This window comes from Vidua macroura, chromosome 4 (genome assembly GCF_024509145.1).
Source record: "Vidua macroura isolate BioBank_ID:100142 chromosome 4, ASM2450914v1, whole genome shotgun sequence".
In the NCBI taxonomy this organism is placed as follows: Eukaryota; Metazoa; Chordata; class Aves; order Passeriformes; family Viduidae; genus Vidua; species Vidua macroura.
The window spans coordinates 42,432,928-42,450,985 of NC_071574.1; the positions used below are offsets into that span (position 1 = coordinate 42,432,928).

Consider the following 18,058-nt stretch of genomic DNA (forward strand, 5'->3'; position numbering starts at 1 on the left):
CAGAGGTGGGATGTTTGCAGACACAAAGGGATAAAGCCCACAGAGGTGAGTCGGTAAAATTCTTCACTTCCTAGTAATAAATGTGAATATCGAGTTGCAAAGGCAAAGTGGTGCTTAGGAGTTTGGGTGATTTCCTTGATCCTGGATTTCTCTTCACTTGCAAGTTAGCCAAGTCAATGCCAATTTTTAAAGTTCTTGCTTATAATGTTAAAACTGTATTTCTTTCTTTTGCCCACCTGAAACGCTGTCACTGAAATCTGATAATGGGCGTGTGCTTTCTTCTCTGAACCCCTAAAAAAAAAAAAACACAGACAAAGCTAAAACACCTAAAGCTGGTTCCAGATATCTTGCAATGAAAAAACCAGGAAAAGGCAGCCCATTGGGCCTCGCTGGAAGTCAGCTAAAGAAGCTGTTTTGTGATTGCGCAGTACATTTTTCCGCCTTTCAAATTTAAAGGTGAGCTGGCAACAATTTCTGCAGAGCCCAGCAACTACCTGATCACCCTAAAACAAACCCTGAGAATGATGCTGACCAGGATGCAAGCTTCTGTCACAGATAAGCTTCCCTTTTGTTTTCCTTATTGTTTCCAGCGTTTGGGGTGCAGAGGAAAGAGGTAGGACAAGTGGTCCTTTATTTTTCTCAGCTGGGGACATGGGTTCTGTATTTGGCAGCAGCCGTAGCAGGCCAGGCTGTCTGCAGGACCAAGAGTTTGCTGTCCCCTCCTCTTCCCCATTAACCAGTGGCAGATGAGTGGAGAGCCAGGCTATGAGAGCTGCAGCTTGTGGGTCAGCCTGACACGCAGTACCCAGCAGGAAATTGTTTTTTTATTAAGGTTCCTTTTAAACATCTTTTGTAGTCCTTTGTGTGTGCCTTTGCAATATTTTATGTCCTTCTATCCCTTGCTTGTACCCCCACTCTCACTGGGTTATACAACTGTCTCTCCTTAGATGACCAGGTTGCTCCCAAAAAGGCAGCCATGAGGTTCATCTCTGGCCACTATAATGTGACTTCTTGTCACTGGAGCAGTCCTAATGCATGCCCTCTGAAAGGGCAGGTCAGCTATGGAGTCAAAGTCTGCTAGGGTCTGACCTGCTAAGCTCCTGTTTGGCTGCAGGTTGCAGTGTCAACTCCTTAGAGTGTTTTGTTATGCTAGAAAACATCAGTTATGAAGAATTTTTCCATTTTTCTAGACAAATGTGCTGGTTTAATTTCTCTTCTCATTTCTTGTTTCGTTGTTTGCTGAAGTGTGATACTCTAATGTGCTCGAAGCTCAATCATATTAATTAAACACAGGTTCCTGGCAAAGGAAAATGGGAGCTGTAGAAGTAAGAAAGCTCACACTTCCCATATGTTAGTCTTTTGAGAAGCTGTTCTAGTTTCCTGCTAAGTCTAGGCAGGTTTATTCCCATCTATAGCCTGTTCTGTACTGAGGCACTAATAGCTTTCTCTGCCTGGGAGCCCATCCAGCTGAGACTGAACTAATTGGTGAATTGAGGTTGGTAGGTAGGTTCCAAGTTTGTTGGCAGAAGGCCATACAGATATGTGTGTATCAAGACTGTGGAGACAATTAAAGCATTAGGGTTGAAAGTATAAGCTTACTGTCCTCTGCTACAGCATGAAAAAAACATTCTGGCAAGGGCTCACAAAGTATGTTCTTCCTCTATTAAAGATTAATTCTGTAGAGAATAATATGGAAGATACAGAGGACTTTTGATTAGAAGAAATGCCATTTAATTAGACAAGCTCTATGACTCAGAAGGCTAGTCAAACCCTTCTGAGCTCTTACAGCTCTATTCTGGTCAGAATATATATGGAATTAATTTTCTTCCTTGTGCAGTAAAGTTCATTACAAGATCACTAGGTGAATTTAAATCTAATGGATACTAAATGGAAAATGAACAAAATATGAAAAAGTCTAAGATCCACTAGAAATGTAATGATAAAACAGGTGGAGTCATTGAAAATTAGAGATCAATGTTGATATCCTAATCTAAATGACCAAAAATATGGGGTGGAGTATATAAATCCTTAAATGTGCAAATTTTCCTGAAAGTATTTGGATAAATATATTGAATCTATGGGCAGTGTCTCCTCTACACCTTGGCTTTTCTCCATTTCTTATGAGGTTGTTACTGATTTATTCTCCGTGTTCTTACTTTCTCATATATGTTTCTTTAGCCTGGTATTCCTTCTTTCTCTATAAGATTGTATGACAGGTAGAATTTTGTGTGATTGACTTGTAAAATAAAAACTGGCAAGAACAGTAAAAGAAATAAGTGGTATATTATGTATTTTTACTGCATATAACTATAAATATTTTACATGTAATTAAGCTCAGAGATCAGTTACTAACATTGAGAGGCTTATGTACAATTTGTCATATTTATTGTATTTTATGAATGTTAAAGCAATGCAGAATTAATCAGAAAAGAGAAATTTTCATTGATAATAAAGTTGGTAACTTTTTGAACATACCTATTTTTATGCAAGACAATATTATTGCTTTTAAATAAAAGTCTTTATATAGAGAGATTATTAGGCATAACTCTTCTGCAGAAATGAATACAGAAAAAAAATCATGGGTTAAAAACACTGACTGTTTACTCACTATGAAATCACATATTTTTTAAGCCTTGCTTGCTTAGCTTTCAGTTGAAGATGCAAGTCATGTCAAAATGATTGTAATTTGCAGTGTTCATTTTGCCTTTGCAGATAGAATGATACGAAACACTATTCTTTGGTGGAGCAGCTTATATGTCAGACTGATGTTTGTCTTCTGGCTGTGTGCATCAACTGGAAAGCAATGTCATATCCAAAATGAAATGGCTGACTGCAGTCACCTAAAGCTGACTCAAATTCCCTCTGATCTTCCAAACAATATAACAAGTTTGGACATTTCTCATAATCAGCTAAGACAGCTAGGTCCTGCAAATCTGACCAAGTACAGCCAGCTGGTTTACTTGAATGCAGGCTACAACAGCATCTCTAAACTGCAACCAGAATTGTGCCAAAATGTGCCCCAGTTGCAGATTCTGAAGTTAGAACATAATGAATTGTGTAAGCTCCCTGACAGAGTCTTTGCTTCCTGCACCAACCTGACTGAGCTCAATCTGGGATACAACAGACTAAAAATAAAAAATGATCCTTTCATAACCCTGAAGGTAAGAGTTAGAAATGCACCTTTTCATGTAAATAAAGTATAAATGGGCAATTTACTGTATTTTCCAGTGCATATACAGAACTGCTGCCTTGGTATCTCAAAATACCCAAAATAGAATCTTTCACTGATTTTTGCTGAAGAAGAGGCCTTGTGGCTTCTTCTGTTTTAGTATGTTGGAGGTTCAGTCATCTTTGTGAGTCAATGCTCTCCATTCCTTTTTCTTATTGCATCCCTTTGAAGCACCTCTCCATGCAGGATATGTGCTGAGTGAATAGGAGCAGTAGATGATGAGAATAGCGAAGTGGTTGCTGTGGAATCTGAGCTGCCTAAATTCTCTTGACGTTTAAGTATTCAAACCAGGAAGGCCAGTGCTTAGGCTGAATATATTGTCTCAAAGGACTTAAAGAATTGAGAAAGAGTAAAAATGTTTTTATTGTACCTTTGCTTTCTCTGGTAGTTTACCTGTGGTTAAATATTCTTGTCTGTAGCAGAGACTGGGGGACCACCACAGAAAGCAGCTGCCTTTGCACCAGGCAGGACTCAGGCAAAAACAAGAGCCTAAGGACAAAAAAAGTAAAGAAAAGACAATGTGTAGGTACTAATTGTCACTCGGTGATCCAATGAGTACGCATGTGGTTTTGAGTAGGTCTGAATGTTCCTGCTAAACTCAGCATTCCAGTTCAGTTGCATGAAGTGTACTTGCTTGCATTGTAGGACTGCTGACACAACTATATACAAGAGTGCAGCCAGCTTCATGCTGAGAACTTCACCTTCCTCATTCCATTTATGCGCCTGGACCACACTAAAAAAGCATGGAATGCAATGTTTAGTACTGCAATAGTTGTAACTGCAGCCACCTGTAGGCTTTTGCATTTATCACTTTATTTGAGGCAGGAGGGCCTTCAGTGAATTAAGGAACTTTAACCAAATCTGGTTTGCAGTAGATACTTTAGCAGGTTAATACCATTAATACCATTAAAGTTACTAATGTGAAAGATACAGAATACTTCTTCCAGCAGGAGCTTGAAAGCTGCCATTTCTGTATTACAAATTTATTTTAAGTGTAGTGTTGCAACTAATCGGTTATACGCTAATGAAATATTTCTAAATATTTTTGTATATTAATAAAATAAAGATAAAAAAATATTTTTATCCTTTTTTTTTCTTGCATCTTCTCTCCAGAACTTGAATATTTTGGACCTATCTCATAATTCTTTAAAGTCAGCCAATTTAGGATTGGAGCAACAGTTGGAGAAACTCCATGAGCTCATATTGGGTAGCAACCAAATCACTGAGTTGAAAAAAGAAGACTTCAGTTTTCTTAGCAACACCTCATTGAATAGTCTAGATTTGTCATCAAATCCACTAAAAGAGGTAGGAAGCATTTCAACAGAAATTTAACAGGTGTAATTAGAAGATGGAACTATCCTGATTTACCCTTTATGATTGTATGGCATTTACATTACAATTTTGATGCACTGAGGTCCAAAAGCCATTCATTCTATTTTATACAGCATTACTCCTGACCTCCAGAAGTGACTTACAGAATTATTGTTTTGCCACTGAAATTGGCACAGGCTGGTTTCATATAGGATGGTTCCGTGTAGATCAGAGGTCTCAAGCAAGACCTAAATCGAGATGCTCTAAGAATCCTTACCAGGTATTTTCCATGCAGAACTTTTTCTGCACATGCTGAAGGTGAAGGGCTGACACACTTTCTAAGTGGGTAAAAAGTGTGCTATTATTCAAGTCTGGTTATACAATACAGGTTTCACTTCCCAGTTAATCAAAGAGAGCGTTCAGCTTGTGGCTGTGGGAACACCAGAGAAATAATCATTCCAGAAACATATACTCACTCTTAAAAAAAAAACAAACAAAAAAAAAAAACAAAAACAAAAACAAAAAAACCACATGGGTGCTTTGTCTTCCATCTACCTCACTGTTCTCTCTGACCTGCATCTCAGTGTTACGATTCTTTGAAGAGTGATGGTTAAGTGTGGCAATTGTAAACTGGTTCACCCTCAGCATACAAACACTGAATATGCATTCAATTTCCTTGGTTCATTTGGGTTTTGTTTGTTTCTTTTGCTTTGTTTCCAGTTTATTGATCTCTAAAAAATATGTACATTGAATCTACAATAATATTTTAAGGTGGTATAAGTTTGTATCAGTGCTAAGAGTGAATCCCACCATCCTATTTTGCTTGGCCACTTCATCCCTTCCTATTTTTGATACCAGTTTTTATGAGGCTATGCACTGGATCACTGGGGAAACTCTACAGGTGTTTTGGCTTGGTTAGCTTGTAGCCACACTGGTTCCCTACCTGGTTCACTGTGTGACTGCATGTGGGGCAATTTGGCACAAGGCTACAGGGTGTGGATGAGTAAATGGCACAACTCCTTTCTTGGGCACTGCTACTTTGTGCCCCTTTCAGCTGCTCTGGTTTTACAGTACTGCTCTCTAAAAAGCAGCCTTATGTATTTGAATCATTCTGAAAAATGGAGTAATTAATCCATCAGCTGATATCTTAATCAAGATGAGGGGACAGCTCTGTGATGAAAGCTTGTGATCCATATTGTGAAAACAAGTGTGTAGTATTAGATTTCATAGTAGCTTCAGCTTGCACAGAGAAACTGGGTTTCTTCTTGTCTGTCTGCAGACCTAATAACTAGTAAATTAGTATACCTATATCAATAAAAGAAAGATATCAAAAATTTTAAGATACTTCTAGAGAAGGAGTTTTGGTTGTTTGATACAAACTTGCATCTCAGTAAGCCACTTTCTATCTTCTTCTAAAATAATACTACTCAGATTTATGATAATCATGTTATAAATGATAGACATATTGTCACAAGAAGTGTAAACTCCAAAAAGTGTTTGTCTGAGCTTGGCTGTGAAGCAATCTGAGTGTAGGAGTTCTATTCTGCATGAAAATCACATTTAAAAACCTTTCTAAGTTTCTGCTTTATTGGTCAACTCTCTTACATAATTCCCTTGTTTAGCTCAAGAATTTTTTTTTCTTGTCCTTTCAGTTTCATACGGGATGTTTCCATACAATTGGAAATTTGTTTGGCCTCATACTGAACAATGTTGAGCTTGGTGAAAATCGCACAAAGAAACTTTGTACAGAATTATCAAACACAGAGATTCGAAACCTCTCACTGAGCCACGTGAAACTTTCCTACATTGGCAAGTCAACTTTCCAGGGACTACAAGGAACAAATCTTACAATTTTAAACCTTTCCCAAAATTCTCTCTCTCTCATAGAAAATGACTCATTTCAGTGGCTTTCAAGTTTACAATACTTAAACCTGAAGATTAATAATATTCACGTATCTTCACGTTTATTTTATGGATTATCCAGCCTTAAACATTTGAATCTCATAAACTCACTTAGTGGGAAAATTGAAGATTTTTCTTTTCATTGGCTGTACCACCTGGAGTACCTTATAATGGATAATAACAATTTTCCAGGAATTACTGCTAATATGTTCACAGGTCTGAACAACCTGAAATATCTGAGTCTCTGCAACTGCAACATAAACTTACAAAGAATAACTAATAAAACATTTTCATCACTTGCTAATTCTAGCTTACAGGTTCTCAACCTCACCAAAACCAGAATCTCTTCAATAGAAAGTGAGGCATTTTCTTCCCTGGGACACCTGAAAATTCTTGATCTTGGTCTCAATGAAATTAGTCAACAGCTTACAGGTCATGAGTTTAAAGGCCTCAATAATATACAAGATATTTATCTTTCCTATAATAAAAATTTGACTTTGCAAAGTAAATCATTCATTTTTGTCCCAAGCCTTAGAAAACTGATGCTGAGGAAGGTAGGCTGCAGTAATCTGGAACTTTCTCCTTCACCTTTTCATTGTCTACGAAACCTGACTGTCCTGGACATCAGCAATAACAACATAGCAAACATAAAAGCAGACTTGTTTGATGGACTTGACAAACTTGACATCCTGGATTTGCAGCACAATAATTTAGCCCGGCTTTGGAAACATGCAAATCCAGATGGCCCTGTTCTTTTTTTAAAAGGTCTTCCCAATTTGCAAATTCTTAATTTAAAATCAAATGGGCTTGATGAAATTCCAGTTCAGGTTTTCAAGGGTCTGTTTCAATTAAAACACTTGGATTTGGGATCGAATAATTTGAATTTGCTTCCAGCAACTCTGTTTGATGACCAAGCCTCTCTGAATTCATTGAACCTTCAGAAAAATCTGATAACCTCAGTTGAAGAAAAAGTATTTGGCCCACCTTTCAGGAGCTTGAGAAAACTAGAGATGGATTCCAATCCTTTTGATTGTACCTGTGAAAGCATTGCTTGGTTTGCTGATTGGCTTAATGAGACCCAAGTGGATATACCTGGATTGAGGTCCCAGTACATTTGCAACACCCCACCTAAATATCATGGTAGTCTGGTTTTGTATTTTGATAGTTCAGCCTGCAAAGACAGTGCTCCATTTAAACTTCTTTTTGTGATCTCTACCACTATTGTGATGCTGTTTATTTTTATTGTCCTTACCATCCAATTTGAAGGGTGGAGAATAGTTTTCTACTGGAATATTTTAGTCAATCGAATTCTTGGTTTTAAAGAATTTGAGAGACAACAGGAACAGTATGAGTATGATGCCTATGTTATTCATGCAAGAGAGGACAAGAATTGGGTGTCTAAAAATTTCATGTCTCTAGAAAAAAATAACCTCTTTGAAATTAAGTTTTGTTTAGAAGAACGGGATTTTGAAGCAGGTGTATCTGTATTTGAAGCCACAATTAACAGCATAAAAATGAGTAGGAAGATTATTTTTGTTGTGACTGAACACCTTTTACAGGATCCCTGGTGTAAAAAGTGAGTAGGATATATAATTTTATCTGTAAGGGGAAAATTTCTTAAGAGATATTTTAACAAGATAATTTTTTAACTGTAATTTAAAAAAATAGCATTTAATGAACAATACTCACTCAAAATCTACTTCAATATATTTACCTAATATATTGTAACTTCAGAATAATTCCTAAGTTAATAAAGTTAATTGTTTCACACATACGGTAGTGTACATTTGAATGTTTAAGTCAGTATTGTAGGCATTTTCTTGGGGGTTTTTTGTGCTTTTTTTGGTTGTTTGATTTATTTGTTTGGGTTTTTTTTTTTTTGTTTGTTTTTGTTGTGGTTTTTTTGGCTGGTTTTTTTGTTTGGTTGATTTGTTGGTTTTCTTTTTGCTTTCGGGTTTTTTTTGGGGCGGGTCTTTTGTTTGGTTGGGGTTTTTTTCCCAAAAGTCAGGCTGACACCTTTGCAGGTTGCTTTCCTTAAAATTACACATTTGAAGAAGAGCAACAATGAGTGAGACCACTAGCATTGAAAGATGATTTTTGTTTGTCTTTAAATTAGTCTTTTCACCATTCTTATATAGTGGTCTCGTAAAGAAAGGGATTTTGCTAATCAAGGCAGTAGATGTAGGTTATATTTTTAGAGCATTAATTTTTTTTTTTTCATTAGAGGCAACTAATTTAAGAAAAGTAATAATCATTGTATATCACAAAATAGACATTAAGATCCCTGTTAAGAACTGTTTGTCTTTTCTTTTTCTTTCACATAATAGAAAACACTGATTTTTGTCTTATTCTTGCTTCAGTTTCAAGGTGTATCATGCTCTTCAGCAAGCTGTTGAACAAAGTCGGGACTCCATCATACTGATCTTTCTTGATGATATCCAAGATTACAAGTTATATCATGCACTTCACCTGAGAAGAGGAATGTTCAGATCTCGCTGCATCTTGAACTGGCCAGCCCAGAAAGAACGAATCGGTGCATTTCATCAGCAATTAGTGATGGCACTTAAATGTAAAAGTAAAGTGCACTGATTTTTGAACTACAGATTTAAATTATGGGGTCATTTTATGTATATTTTCTACCACTGGAAAACTAGCAAGTCTTCATGAAGGTTTCAAAAAGATTGTCACCCTGTAAATATATGTAAGAGTCATTATAATTTAAATTTATTTGTTTATATTAATATTTTTGCTGATATTTGAATTCAGCTGCACTGAAGTGACATTAAAAGGGATCATGGTGGATAGTCATTTCAATCAGTGTATTAAAAATGTGGTAGAAATTCTGAAAAGCAGTGAGAATCACTGATGTTCTATGAAATGATGTAGGGTAGAAAAGACAAACTCTCTAAGGGGATATACAAAAGAAAATGCATTAATGATAAAACAGTAAATTCTTTGTAGAAGGTAGAGTAGACACTACTTCTTGCTTTTGAAACGTAGGGGATTCAGTGCCTCCAGCTGGAAAGCTTTCCTTGTGAAACACAGTAAGTAACACAGAAAATTACTGCTGTAATTCAAAACAAGAATTTGCAGTTCAAAAGTGAGTTTCAAAGTGAGCGGTTTCAAAGTGAGTTTTAAAACCTTTGTGATTATGCCTTCTGGGGGGTTAATGCTGGTTGCTATCAAAAAGTGACTTTCAGGATGATGAGTCAACTGATTTAATAAATTTGGTATCAGGAAAAATATTTTTGCTCTTCTCTGGTGAAATTCAGAGAGCTAGCAGGACATTAACACTGAGAGATGTCACCTTGCATACAAAACTGTATGTGGGCCTGTACACAGAACTTGAAATCAATGTGAAGCATGGCCAAGGCACAGCTGCTGCACCTATATAACATGAATAAAGGCACAGATATTTTTGTAATATAACCAGAAGCCAACTTCATGGAGAAAGTGCTGCTACTGCAATTTCATTACCAAAAATTTTGTTACTGGTAAAGCAAAAACAACAAAACCAAATAAATTGTTTTAAATAATATCAGAAACATTATCGTGACCACAGTTAGAGGTGGAGTGGGAAAAAATTTTCAAAACTAGATTAATTTTAATTTTTTTTGTTTCCTTTTATACACAGTTTTGCCTTTGATAGTAAAAAAGAAAACCGTAAAAAAAATCAGATAGAATTCTGCAGTTTATTTCTTGAATATTATTCTTGAAGCTAGTTTGATTTTTTCCTGAACATATTTTACAGAAATGTGGGCTAGATGGCAATTGCCAGGGCATTAAGGTTCAAACATATGGGCTAGCAGCTTGATCTTGTTCTTTGCAAGAGAGTGCTTCTAATGTTTAACATTGGCTAAAATTTTATGGTGAGTCTGAGCACAAGTGATTGTAAATTAGACACAAGGCAGTCATTTGTATATTTTTGTTAATATTTAATTGCTGCTGCAAGGACTTTTTAAAACTGTCAGCTTTTAGGAGGTCTGTGATCCTTTAATAGCTCAGGAATATTTTGAAATTGCTTTTTCCCCCTAGCATTTCCCTCATCAACTTCAATACCACTATTGCTACAAGAATGCTGTTTTACTGCTTTAGAAAACAGTTCTATACTTCACATTTTAAACAGCTTTTCTCATTATTTGCTACACGTGTAGATGAAAAATTGGGTTTTAATAGGTTTCCTATGTCTCATGATGATAAAAACTTAAACAAGACAAATAATTAGTGAAATAGGATTTTTCATGCACTGGAATAGTGAAGGGAGTGCAGATGTCTTCACTTCTTGGGCAGTCCTGACTGAAAACAAAAACAGGCTTTGTTTACAGCTGAAGTGATAGATGATGATTCCCTAATTACAGTAACAGGATTATCCCCATTGTGATTCTTTCATCTCATCTTTCTGACCTTCTCAGGCAAAGTGACAAATTCTTTCTTCATGCTTAGGCCATGAAAGTTGAGGAGGCAAGTTGGTAATTATGGTGTGCCAGGTATGCACCATGTCAATTGTTCGTTCTCTTATTTAAAGACTAACATGTGACAGGGTTCCTATCCTAAATCTGCAATGACACATAGCAGCAGAATTTCTCTTTCCACATCAATATAAATTGTTTAGAAAATGCTAGTAGTTCACATTGATATTACTAGTATTCACATGGATATTAGAAATGGCATAAAGATGAAGAGAACGCATGGAGGAATGCTGCGGTGAAATGTGATACAAGAGGTTAGACTAGATTATCTAATGGTCTTTTCTGACCCTTAGAGCCTGACAAATGACAGCATGTCTAAATTCTTGAAGTTGTTTCTATTTACTACAAAAGCCCCCAAAACTGGTTTCAGAACAGTGAAAAAATCTTATAAATTCTTAGTTTTGTAATACAGCTAGGAATACAAACAAGAAGTATGTAGTGATGAATGAAAAATCCCTTTAAATTATAAAAATATGATGAATACATTATTATGTATAATACATAATTATGTACATATCATGTACATAATACATATCATGTATTATTTTTGTACCTAGATTCAGTTTAAAATAATTACCACAGTAAAAGACATTATAAAGGTTTACAATGCATAAAATTAATAAAACGTTCATAATGTATAAAAAAAAGGCACAGAAATCATAATCAAAGGGCCAGTGGTAATCATCAGTTGCACCAGACCTAAAATTTTCCTATAAATTTTCCCTGTTTTTCTGCAAGTTACTTACATCTGGTCTGCTCCTGTAGATTTGTTTGACAATTTTATTGAGAATAAATAAATGGGTTTACCATGGCTAAGAGTTGTAAGTGCTTTCAGGATTCAGTCTGTGTCTGAGCTGGGCAGTCACTTTGCAGTGGGTAGCTTCAGATTATATAATGCTGATTTGCTGATGAGTTGAAAACCAAATAAATGAAAAGTTTGAAGTTACAAACTTGAAATATCAAAGATATTATGTGGGACTAAAGAGGAGCTATTTGTATTGAAAGCAGAATATGTAAAGGACTTGAGTGAGGCAGAATGCTCAAGTCTGGAGATTTGGAGAGGAGCCCAACTGTTTCTGCAGATCTTGACTGATAGGGTGTTATGGTTTAGGAGTAGTATCCCCCAATTTAGTGTCCTAAACTATGTGCTGGCTTGCTCACTCCTCCCTCCCCCTGGCAGGCTGGAGAGCAGAACTAGAGGCACAAAAGGTAAAGATCATGGGTTGGATAAGAACAATTTACTTGAAAAAGCAATGAAATAAAAACCAAACAGTAACATGAAAATATTAAAAATATTAATAACAGAGTGTACAAGAGAGGTGATCGATTCACATGTGAGTTCTTATCACATGGAAATCAAAGGGCCTCTGCCCCTCATGCTTGATGTGAGGTGACATAGAATTACCTTAGGGTCCTAGCCATGTCCCTCCTTGCTACTGCAAACATGAACCTGATCCTGGCCAGAACCAGGACACAGGGAGTAATGAACAAGTTACAGACAGTGATGTTCGTATATATAGCTGAGATAAATATACTACCCACCAATGAGCTCAATTATGCTACTTTCACTGTGGCTCAGTCATGGCTTTTTACCACGGTTGTGCTGGTAAAAAGCACAATTCAGATTGTGCTGCTGTTAGATTTAAGCACACCTATTCCATAAGGTTTTGTCAGAACATATTTATTCTGGTTTGTAAGAAAAAGGCCAGGAATGCCCCAGTTTCAAATCTCAGTCCTGTACTTGGTGTTCTGTGTGCTCTCTCTGCTGGCTCATTGCATTACTTGATGTGTGCTAGGAAGACAAGGCAGGGATAAAATTCCTCACTTTGTACCCTTAGTTGTTGTGGACCAGCAGCTGCCAACTTAAAATCGATAGTACAGCTAGTTGCTTGATGTATAATCCTGGGGCTCATATGTATAAAGCAACAGGTCTAACTTTCAGCCTGTGCTGTTCTTTTGGGCACTCCAAGGGCTACGGGACCTGTCATGTTCTCAGCTGCCACAATGTTTGCCTTGTCCATAATACTAAGCATTACAGTGTTCCCAAACTGCTGCTGGTGTGTTCATAGTTGTCTTCAGCCAGGCAGACAACCCAATGCTGGAAACCTAGGGCAAAGTTAATTATTCCCCACTCGTGTGCCCTCAGCTGTCTGGCTTGTGCCACTGTCACCCTCTACTGCTCTCCGAACTGCCTAGAATGGCTGGGAGCGCCTTTAAAAGCACGCGAGCTGCTGCTCCCACACAGCTCCTTTCTGCCTCTGCCTGGCATGGTGATTAAGATGTGCTGGGTTGGGTCGCTCTCACTCCCCACTTCTGGTTAAGCCGAAGGGCTTAAATGTGTTGAGGGCCCTGCTGCCCTGGCAGGTGGGCTTCGTTTTTGCCCCATAATATTAGGTGGGATTCTACCTGCAGGGTCGGGGCCGCTCCCGGGCCTTCCGCCGGCGCGGTGCTCCCCGCCCAGGGCGGTGCGTGCCCGGCGTGGTTTGTTTCGCTTAGCAACGCCTGCCGGGCCGCAGGCAGCGGGCAGCTCCCGCCGGAGGCTGCCGGCCCCTCGACAGGGCTTGCGGCGCCGGGAAGGGGCTCCCGTCCCAGCCTGCCATGAAGGTGGCGGCCCTGGGGGCGGGCGCCCTTCTTTCCAGGCTGCGCCGCTCTCCGCCGGCCCCTAGCCCGCGACTCCCGTCCGGCGGGGGCCGCGCCGCGGGCAGGGGCGGCCGCACCCCGAGCCCGGCGTCCAGCGAGACGGACAAGGAGCCCGGGGGGCGGGCGGCGGCCAAGGGGCTGCTCATCACCCTGCCCGACATCGGGGAGGAGGCGGCGGCCGAGGGCGATGAGGCGGCCGGCAGCCCACGGCTTCCCACGTGAGTGAGCGCCCCGCAAACCTGGGGGCACGGGGAAGGTGTGCGCCCCTCACTCCTGTAGCTTCCTTCCACTTGGCTTTTTCTGCCTCTGGGTGTCCTGAGCAGTACCGAACATCTCAGTGGGCAGGGTTTGCCTTCCCCCGGCAGTATGCCAGAGGCTGAGAAGCACATCTTCACGGGCAGGAGCGATGGCTCGCACGGACTGTGTGCGGCGCCGTAAGGAACGCGGAGCTGGAAAACGCTCGCGGTTCCGCGTGGAAGGGGATGGGAGTCAGAGCCCGGCCCTGCAAGGCCGGAGGAAAATTGTCCCGTCCCCACCTCGGGATGCGCAGGGAGAGAAGCCGAGGTCCAGAGGGCGTGCAGGGGATGGTGAGCTTGAGTAGGTATCGTAAAGGTCCCTCACGTAGGTGTGCGGGTTGTATCGAGTTCTGTCCCGAAGTTGCTACTGCGCATCAAAGCAGACATTTCAGTCACTGCCTAGTGAGGTTCTAAAGTGTCAACAACAGGTGTGAAACTTGGTTTGGATGCTTCTGTGTTTAATTTTCAAGTGTCACCTTGAAACGTTTAGGGTTTGCTGCATATAAAAGAAGCTTGTTAAATATGTGTGCTTCCATTTGGTGATATTTTGCTATAGCAGAGGTATAGTGCAGTGGTTTCTTAGTGTATTTAAAACAAGAGTTTATAAAAGTGAGCAACAGTTGCATTACTGTATTGGTGGAATTTTTCATACTATCACAAAAAAAAAGGGAAGCTACTGTATATATTTTATGGACATCTATAATTGCTGCTTCTGTAGTACTAAACTGTGCTAATATTCGCAACGGACAATCAGAAGAACAGTAAAGTTTTGTTAGGTGTTGATAGGAATGAATGTATATTTAAGTTTTTAACTCTAAAGGACTGGAATCTTTTAGTACACTTAAATCTTCAGATGGATTTTGGAAGCTCTAAGTTCGGTTTCCACGTAGCATAATATTTATAAAGTAGGAACACAAATCCTCCCTGACATACTTCTTTTATTTCCCCCTACTCCAATCCCCCTGCCTTTTATTAATAGGGAGGCTAATCTGGTTTTATGTGTAGTAACAGAGCTCTGTTTATAAGACATTTGGTGCTTTATATAAACAATGCCAGAACAAATCAGTGTTATGTCCCTGTAATTTCCCCCCAGCTACTTCTTTTTTTAATACCAAAAATAAAGCCAAGAAAAATGTCTATGACTTTTATCATTAAAAAAATTGAAGAATGGAATCCACTCTTAAAACAAACTGATTTTATTGGGATGAAGAATAAACCCTATTATTTTAAAACTGATTATATCCAGCAAATTACTCATTTTGACTTGCTATTGAAGCACATCTAATTGATATCACCTAATTATCCCCTAACTTATGCCTTTGTATGCATGGTGGCATTTCAAATATTTTATTAATAGCAGTAAAGGTTATACTGATAAGGTATTGTCTGTCTTCAAAAAACCAAAACCAAACCAGAAAGAGGTAGAAGAAGGAAAAAGATACATCACTTTGACAAGGAAAGTCTATACCTCCACATTAGCATTTTTTTAATTAGGTGGTTTCACTTAAGCTTTTAGAAGAAGCATCTTAATTAAATATTGAAAAACTTAGTATTCCTTGCTTAGAGTTGAGATTAGAATTTGTGAGTTACAGAATATGATAATATATTATTGATAGTTATACACAGGAAGCTTTTGCTTATGTAAATAAAGTTCCTTTATTACAAGTTTTATTGCTATTTAAAATTATTTAGAAGACATCGATGGCCAATGTATTTTCATTGATAGCAATCTACAATGAGTAATTGGTTAATAAAGGAAAGGAACCATTTTATGTCTTAGTATTTTTTTCTTAAGTATGGACGAGCTGATAGCAATGACAGTGCATAGTGCAAAATAGTGAAAATCTGGCACTGATTTCTTACTGTCTTTCTCAGACATGCTACATTTTCTGATTTCCACAACTAACAACTACTTGTCCTAATAGTGTATAGGGCTAAACTATGGCAGTACTTTGTGAGATTTAACGTTTACTATTTACTTACATAGCAATTTCATGTTCTTTTAACCAAACTGAAGGAGGATTTATAATGAATAAATATTTGTTTTTATAATGGAGGAAAAAATTCATAGTTTTTTACTCTTATTTGAAAGAAAATATATTCTGCTATAAAAGACTATGACATTTCTTCAGAGAATATGAAGACGCTTTATGCTACACTTACAACAATATGTTAATGTACCAAGATACATAGATTCTTTTTTAAAGAAACATTATTATTGCTATCCTAACATGTTGCAATAGGTAGGCGAGATAACAACCCCTCCCTAATCTAAATTGGGCAAAGCTTAAATTATATTGTTTAGAGATTTAGAGATTCTATTTTGTAGAAACTAATTTTGCTGCTTCCTATTTTCAGAATGCTTCTGACACATGGAAAAAAATGTTTGTGAACTTGATATGAGAAGTGTAGCTTTATCCGTGATGTACAAATAACAAACTTTTATTCCTCGAGGCTCAAGCTTTGGGTTTAGAAATTATTAACTTTGAGAATGTGGATATAAGTAACCTGATGAGCTGTAGAAGAGAGTGGGAACTCTGACTTCCTGTCTTCTGTTTTACCCACTAAAAGCAATAGAGCTCTTTCACACTGTATAATGCATACTAACCTAGATAGGGCATTGTAGTGTTACTAAGCTGGTCACTTCCCTTATTGTACTGATCTAAAAGAGTAAATACAGTAATGTGGTGGTTTGCCACGGTCTATTTTTTCATTGCAATTAAGTGTACAAGAACTCAGAAGCAAATTTTAATTTCACATGGCGCTACACATTCATCTACACTCTCTAGATGGATGCTACTAAAAATAATTTATAACATTTAGTAATATTGTATATAAAGTTCAGTTTTTGGAAAATGTTATGGACTTCCAACAATGGTTTGGGTTGCAAGGGACCTTAAAGATCATCTAGTTCCAATCTCCCTCCCATGGGCAGGGTCATCATCTACTAGACCAGATTGCTCAAAGCCCTGTCCAATCTGGTCTTGAACACTTCCAGGGATGGGTCATCCACAGCTTGTCTGGGCAACCTGCTCCAGTGCCTCATCATCTTCGCAGTAAAGAATTTCTTCCTGGTATCTAATCTAAACCTGCCCTCTTTCAATTTAAAGCCTTTCTCCCTTGCCCTACATGTCTTTGTAAAAAGTCCCTCTCCAGCTGTCCTGCAGGTCCCCTTTAGGTAATAGAAGTCTTCTCTAAGGTCTCCCCTTTTCTTCTCCAGGCTGAACAATCCCTGCACTCTCAGCCTGTCCTCAGGGGAGAGGTGTTCTGGATCTCTGATCATCTTCATGGCCTTCCTCTGAGATCCCTCCAAGGGGTTGACATCCTTCTTATGCTGGGGGTCCAAGGGCTAGATGCAGTACAAGCTAATCAACTAGAGAATAAATGTAAAAAACAAGCAACCACAAAGCCCTTAAACACAAAGAATCTCATGTTAGCTCTAAGTACTTTAATTTTTCTTAGATGGAGAGGACTTGTTTGTTGGAAACTAAGATGATATGTTTACAACCAGGCATTTTGTTTCTGATCCAGTGCTCAATAAACAGGATTATTAAGACAACTATGAAAAGAAGAGGAAGTACCCTCAGCCTTTGTTGTTACTCTTAACTGTCATAAAGTCCTCTAAAATGTTTTGAGTTAGTGGACTATTTATTTTTAATTGTTCATTAATGTAGAGTTCAGCGTGCATTGTTCATGGGGGCCACACTTTTAGTTAAGGTTTGGGCCTATAATGGGCATTTTTTATTCTTCATCAATATTTTCGGTAAGGAAGAAGATTCTTGGATACTGCAGTAGTTTGGTGAAAATTTGTAGTCTTTTCAGTGGTGAGATTATTCCTGTCAGCTTTGTCAAGTGCTAAAGGAATTAGAGATTTCTTGTCTTACAAAATACTTGGGACTGAATCAGTCAGTCTTTTTTCACTGTTGCTAAAGTCTTGTTGGGAAAAGTTTTGATGTGGTGTGAATGTGTACTTGTGCATGTATGTACATCATATGGATAACAGTGTGGGGATTTCTGTGCTGTTTTGAGTCTTTCACTTGAAAACATATGTTCATAATGTTCACAAGTTGGCATGTGATAGTTTTTACATTCTTGCTCTGATGACTTCTGTCTCCTGAGTAGATGCTGTGTTTTTAATTCAGTATGAGAATGATGCTGATAACACACTGATGTTTGGTTGTTGCCAATCAGTGCTTACCCCAAGTCAAGGG

The 18,058-nt window shown here is 38.2% G+C and overlaps 2 protein-coding genes and 1 long non-coding RNA gene across 3 annotated transcripts in view; 2 read left to right on the forward strand and 1 right to left on the reverse strand.

The window, feature by feature from the left end:
• Nucleotides 1–9,676, forward strand: TLR3 (toll like receptor 3). The gene is made up of 5 exons (XM_053975057.1): nucleotides 1–45; nucleotides 2,713–3,161; nucleotides 4,343–4,534; nucleotides 6,193–8,018; nucleotides 8,803–9,676. The coding sequence occupies exons 2-5, from the start codon at nucleotides 2,718–2,720 to the stop codon at nucleotides 9,029–9,031; spliced, it is 2,691 nt and encodes an 896-aa protein (XP_053831032.1). The 5' UTR covers nucleotides 1–45; nucleotides 2,713–2,717; the 3' UTR covers nucleotides 9,032–9,676.
• LOC128805987 (uncharacterized) lies at nucleotides 38–13,403 on the reverse strand. Its single transcript, XR_008436676.1, has 3 exons — nucleotides 13,318–13,403; nucleotides 3,623–3,718; nucleotides 38–291 (listed from the first exon to the last, which is right to left on the reverse strand). It is a non-coding gene; the product is annotated as an uncharacterized LOC128805987 (long non-coding RNA).
• The window catches only part of FAM149A (family with sequence similarity 149 member A), a 24,548-nt gene continuing 19,874 nt past the window's right edge, over nucleotides 13,385–18,058 (forward strand). The window contains exon 1 of the mRNA XM_053975058.1: nucleotides 13,385–13,769. Coding sequence (XP_053831033.1) covers nucleotides 13,510–13,769 — 260 coding nt within the window. The 5' untranslated portion in view covers nucleotides 13,385–13,509. The remainder of the gene's footprint in view (nucleotides 13,770–18,058) is intronic.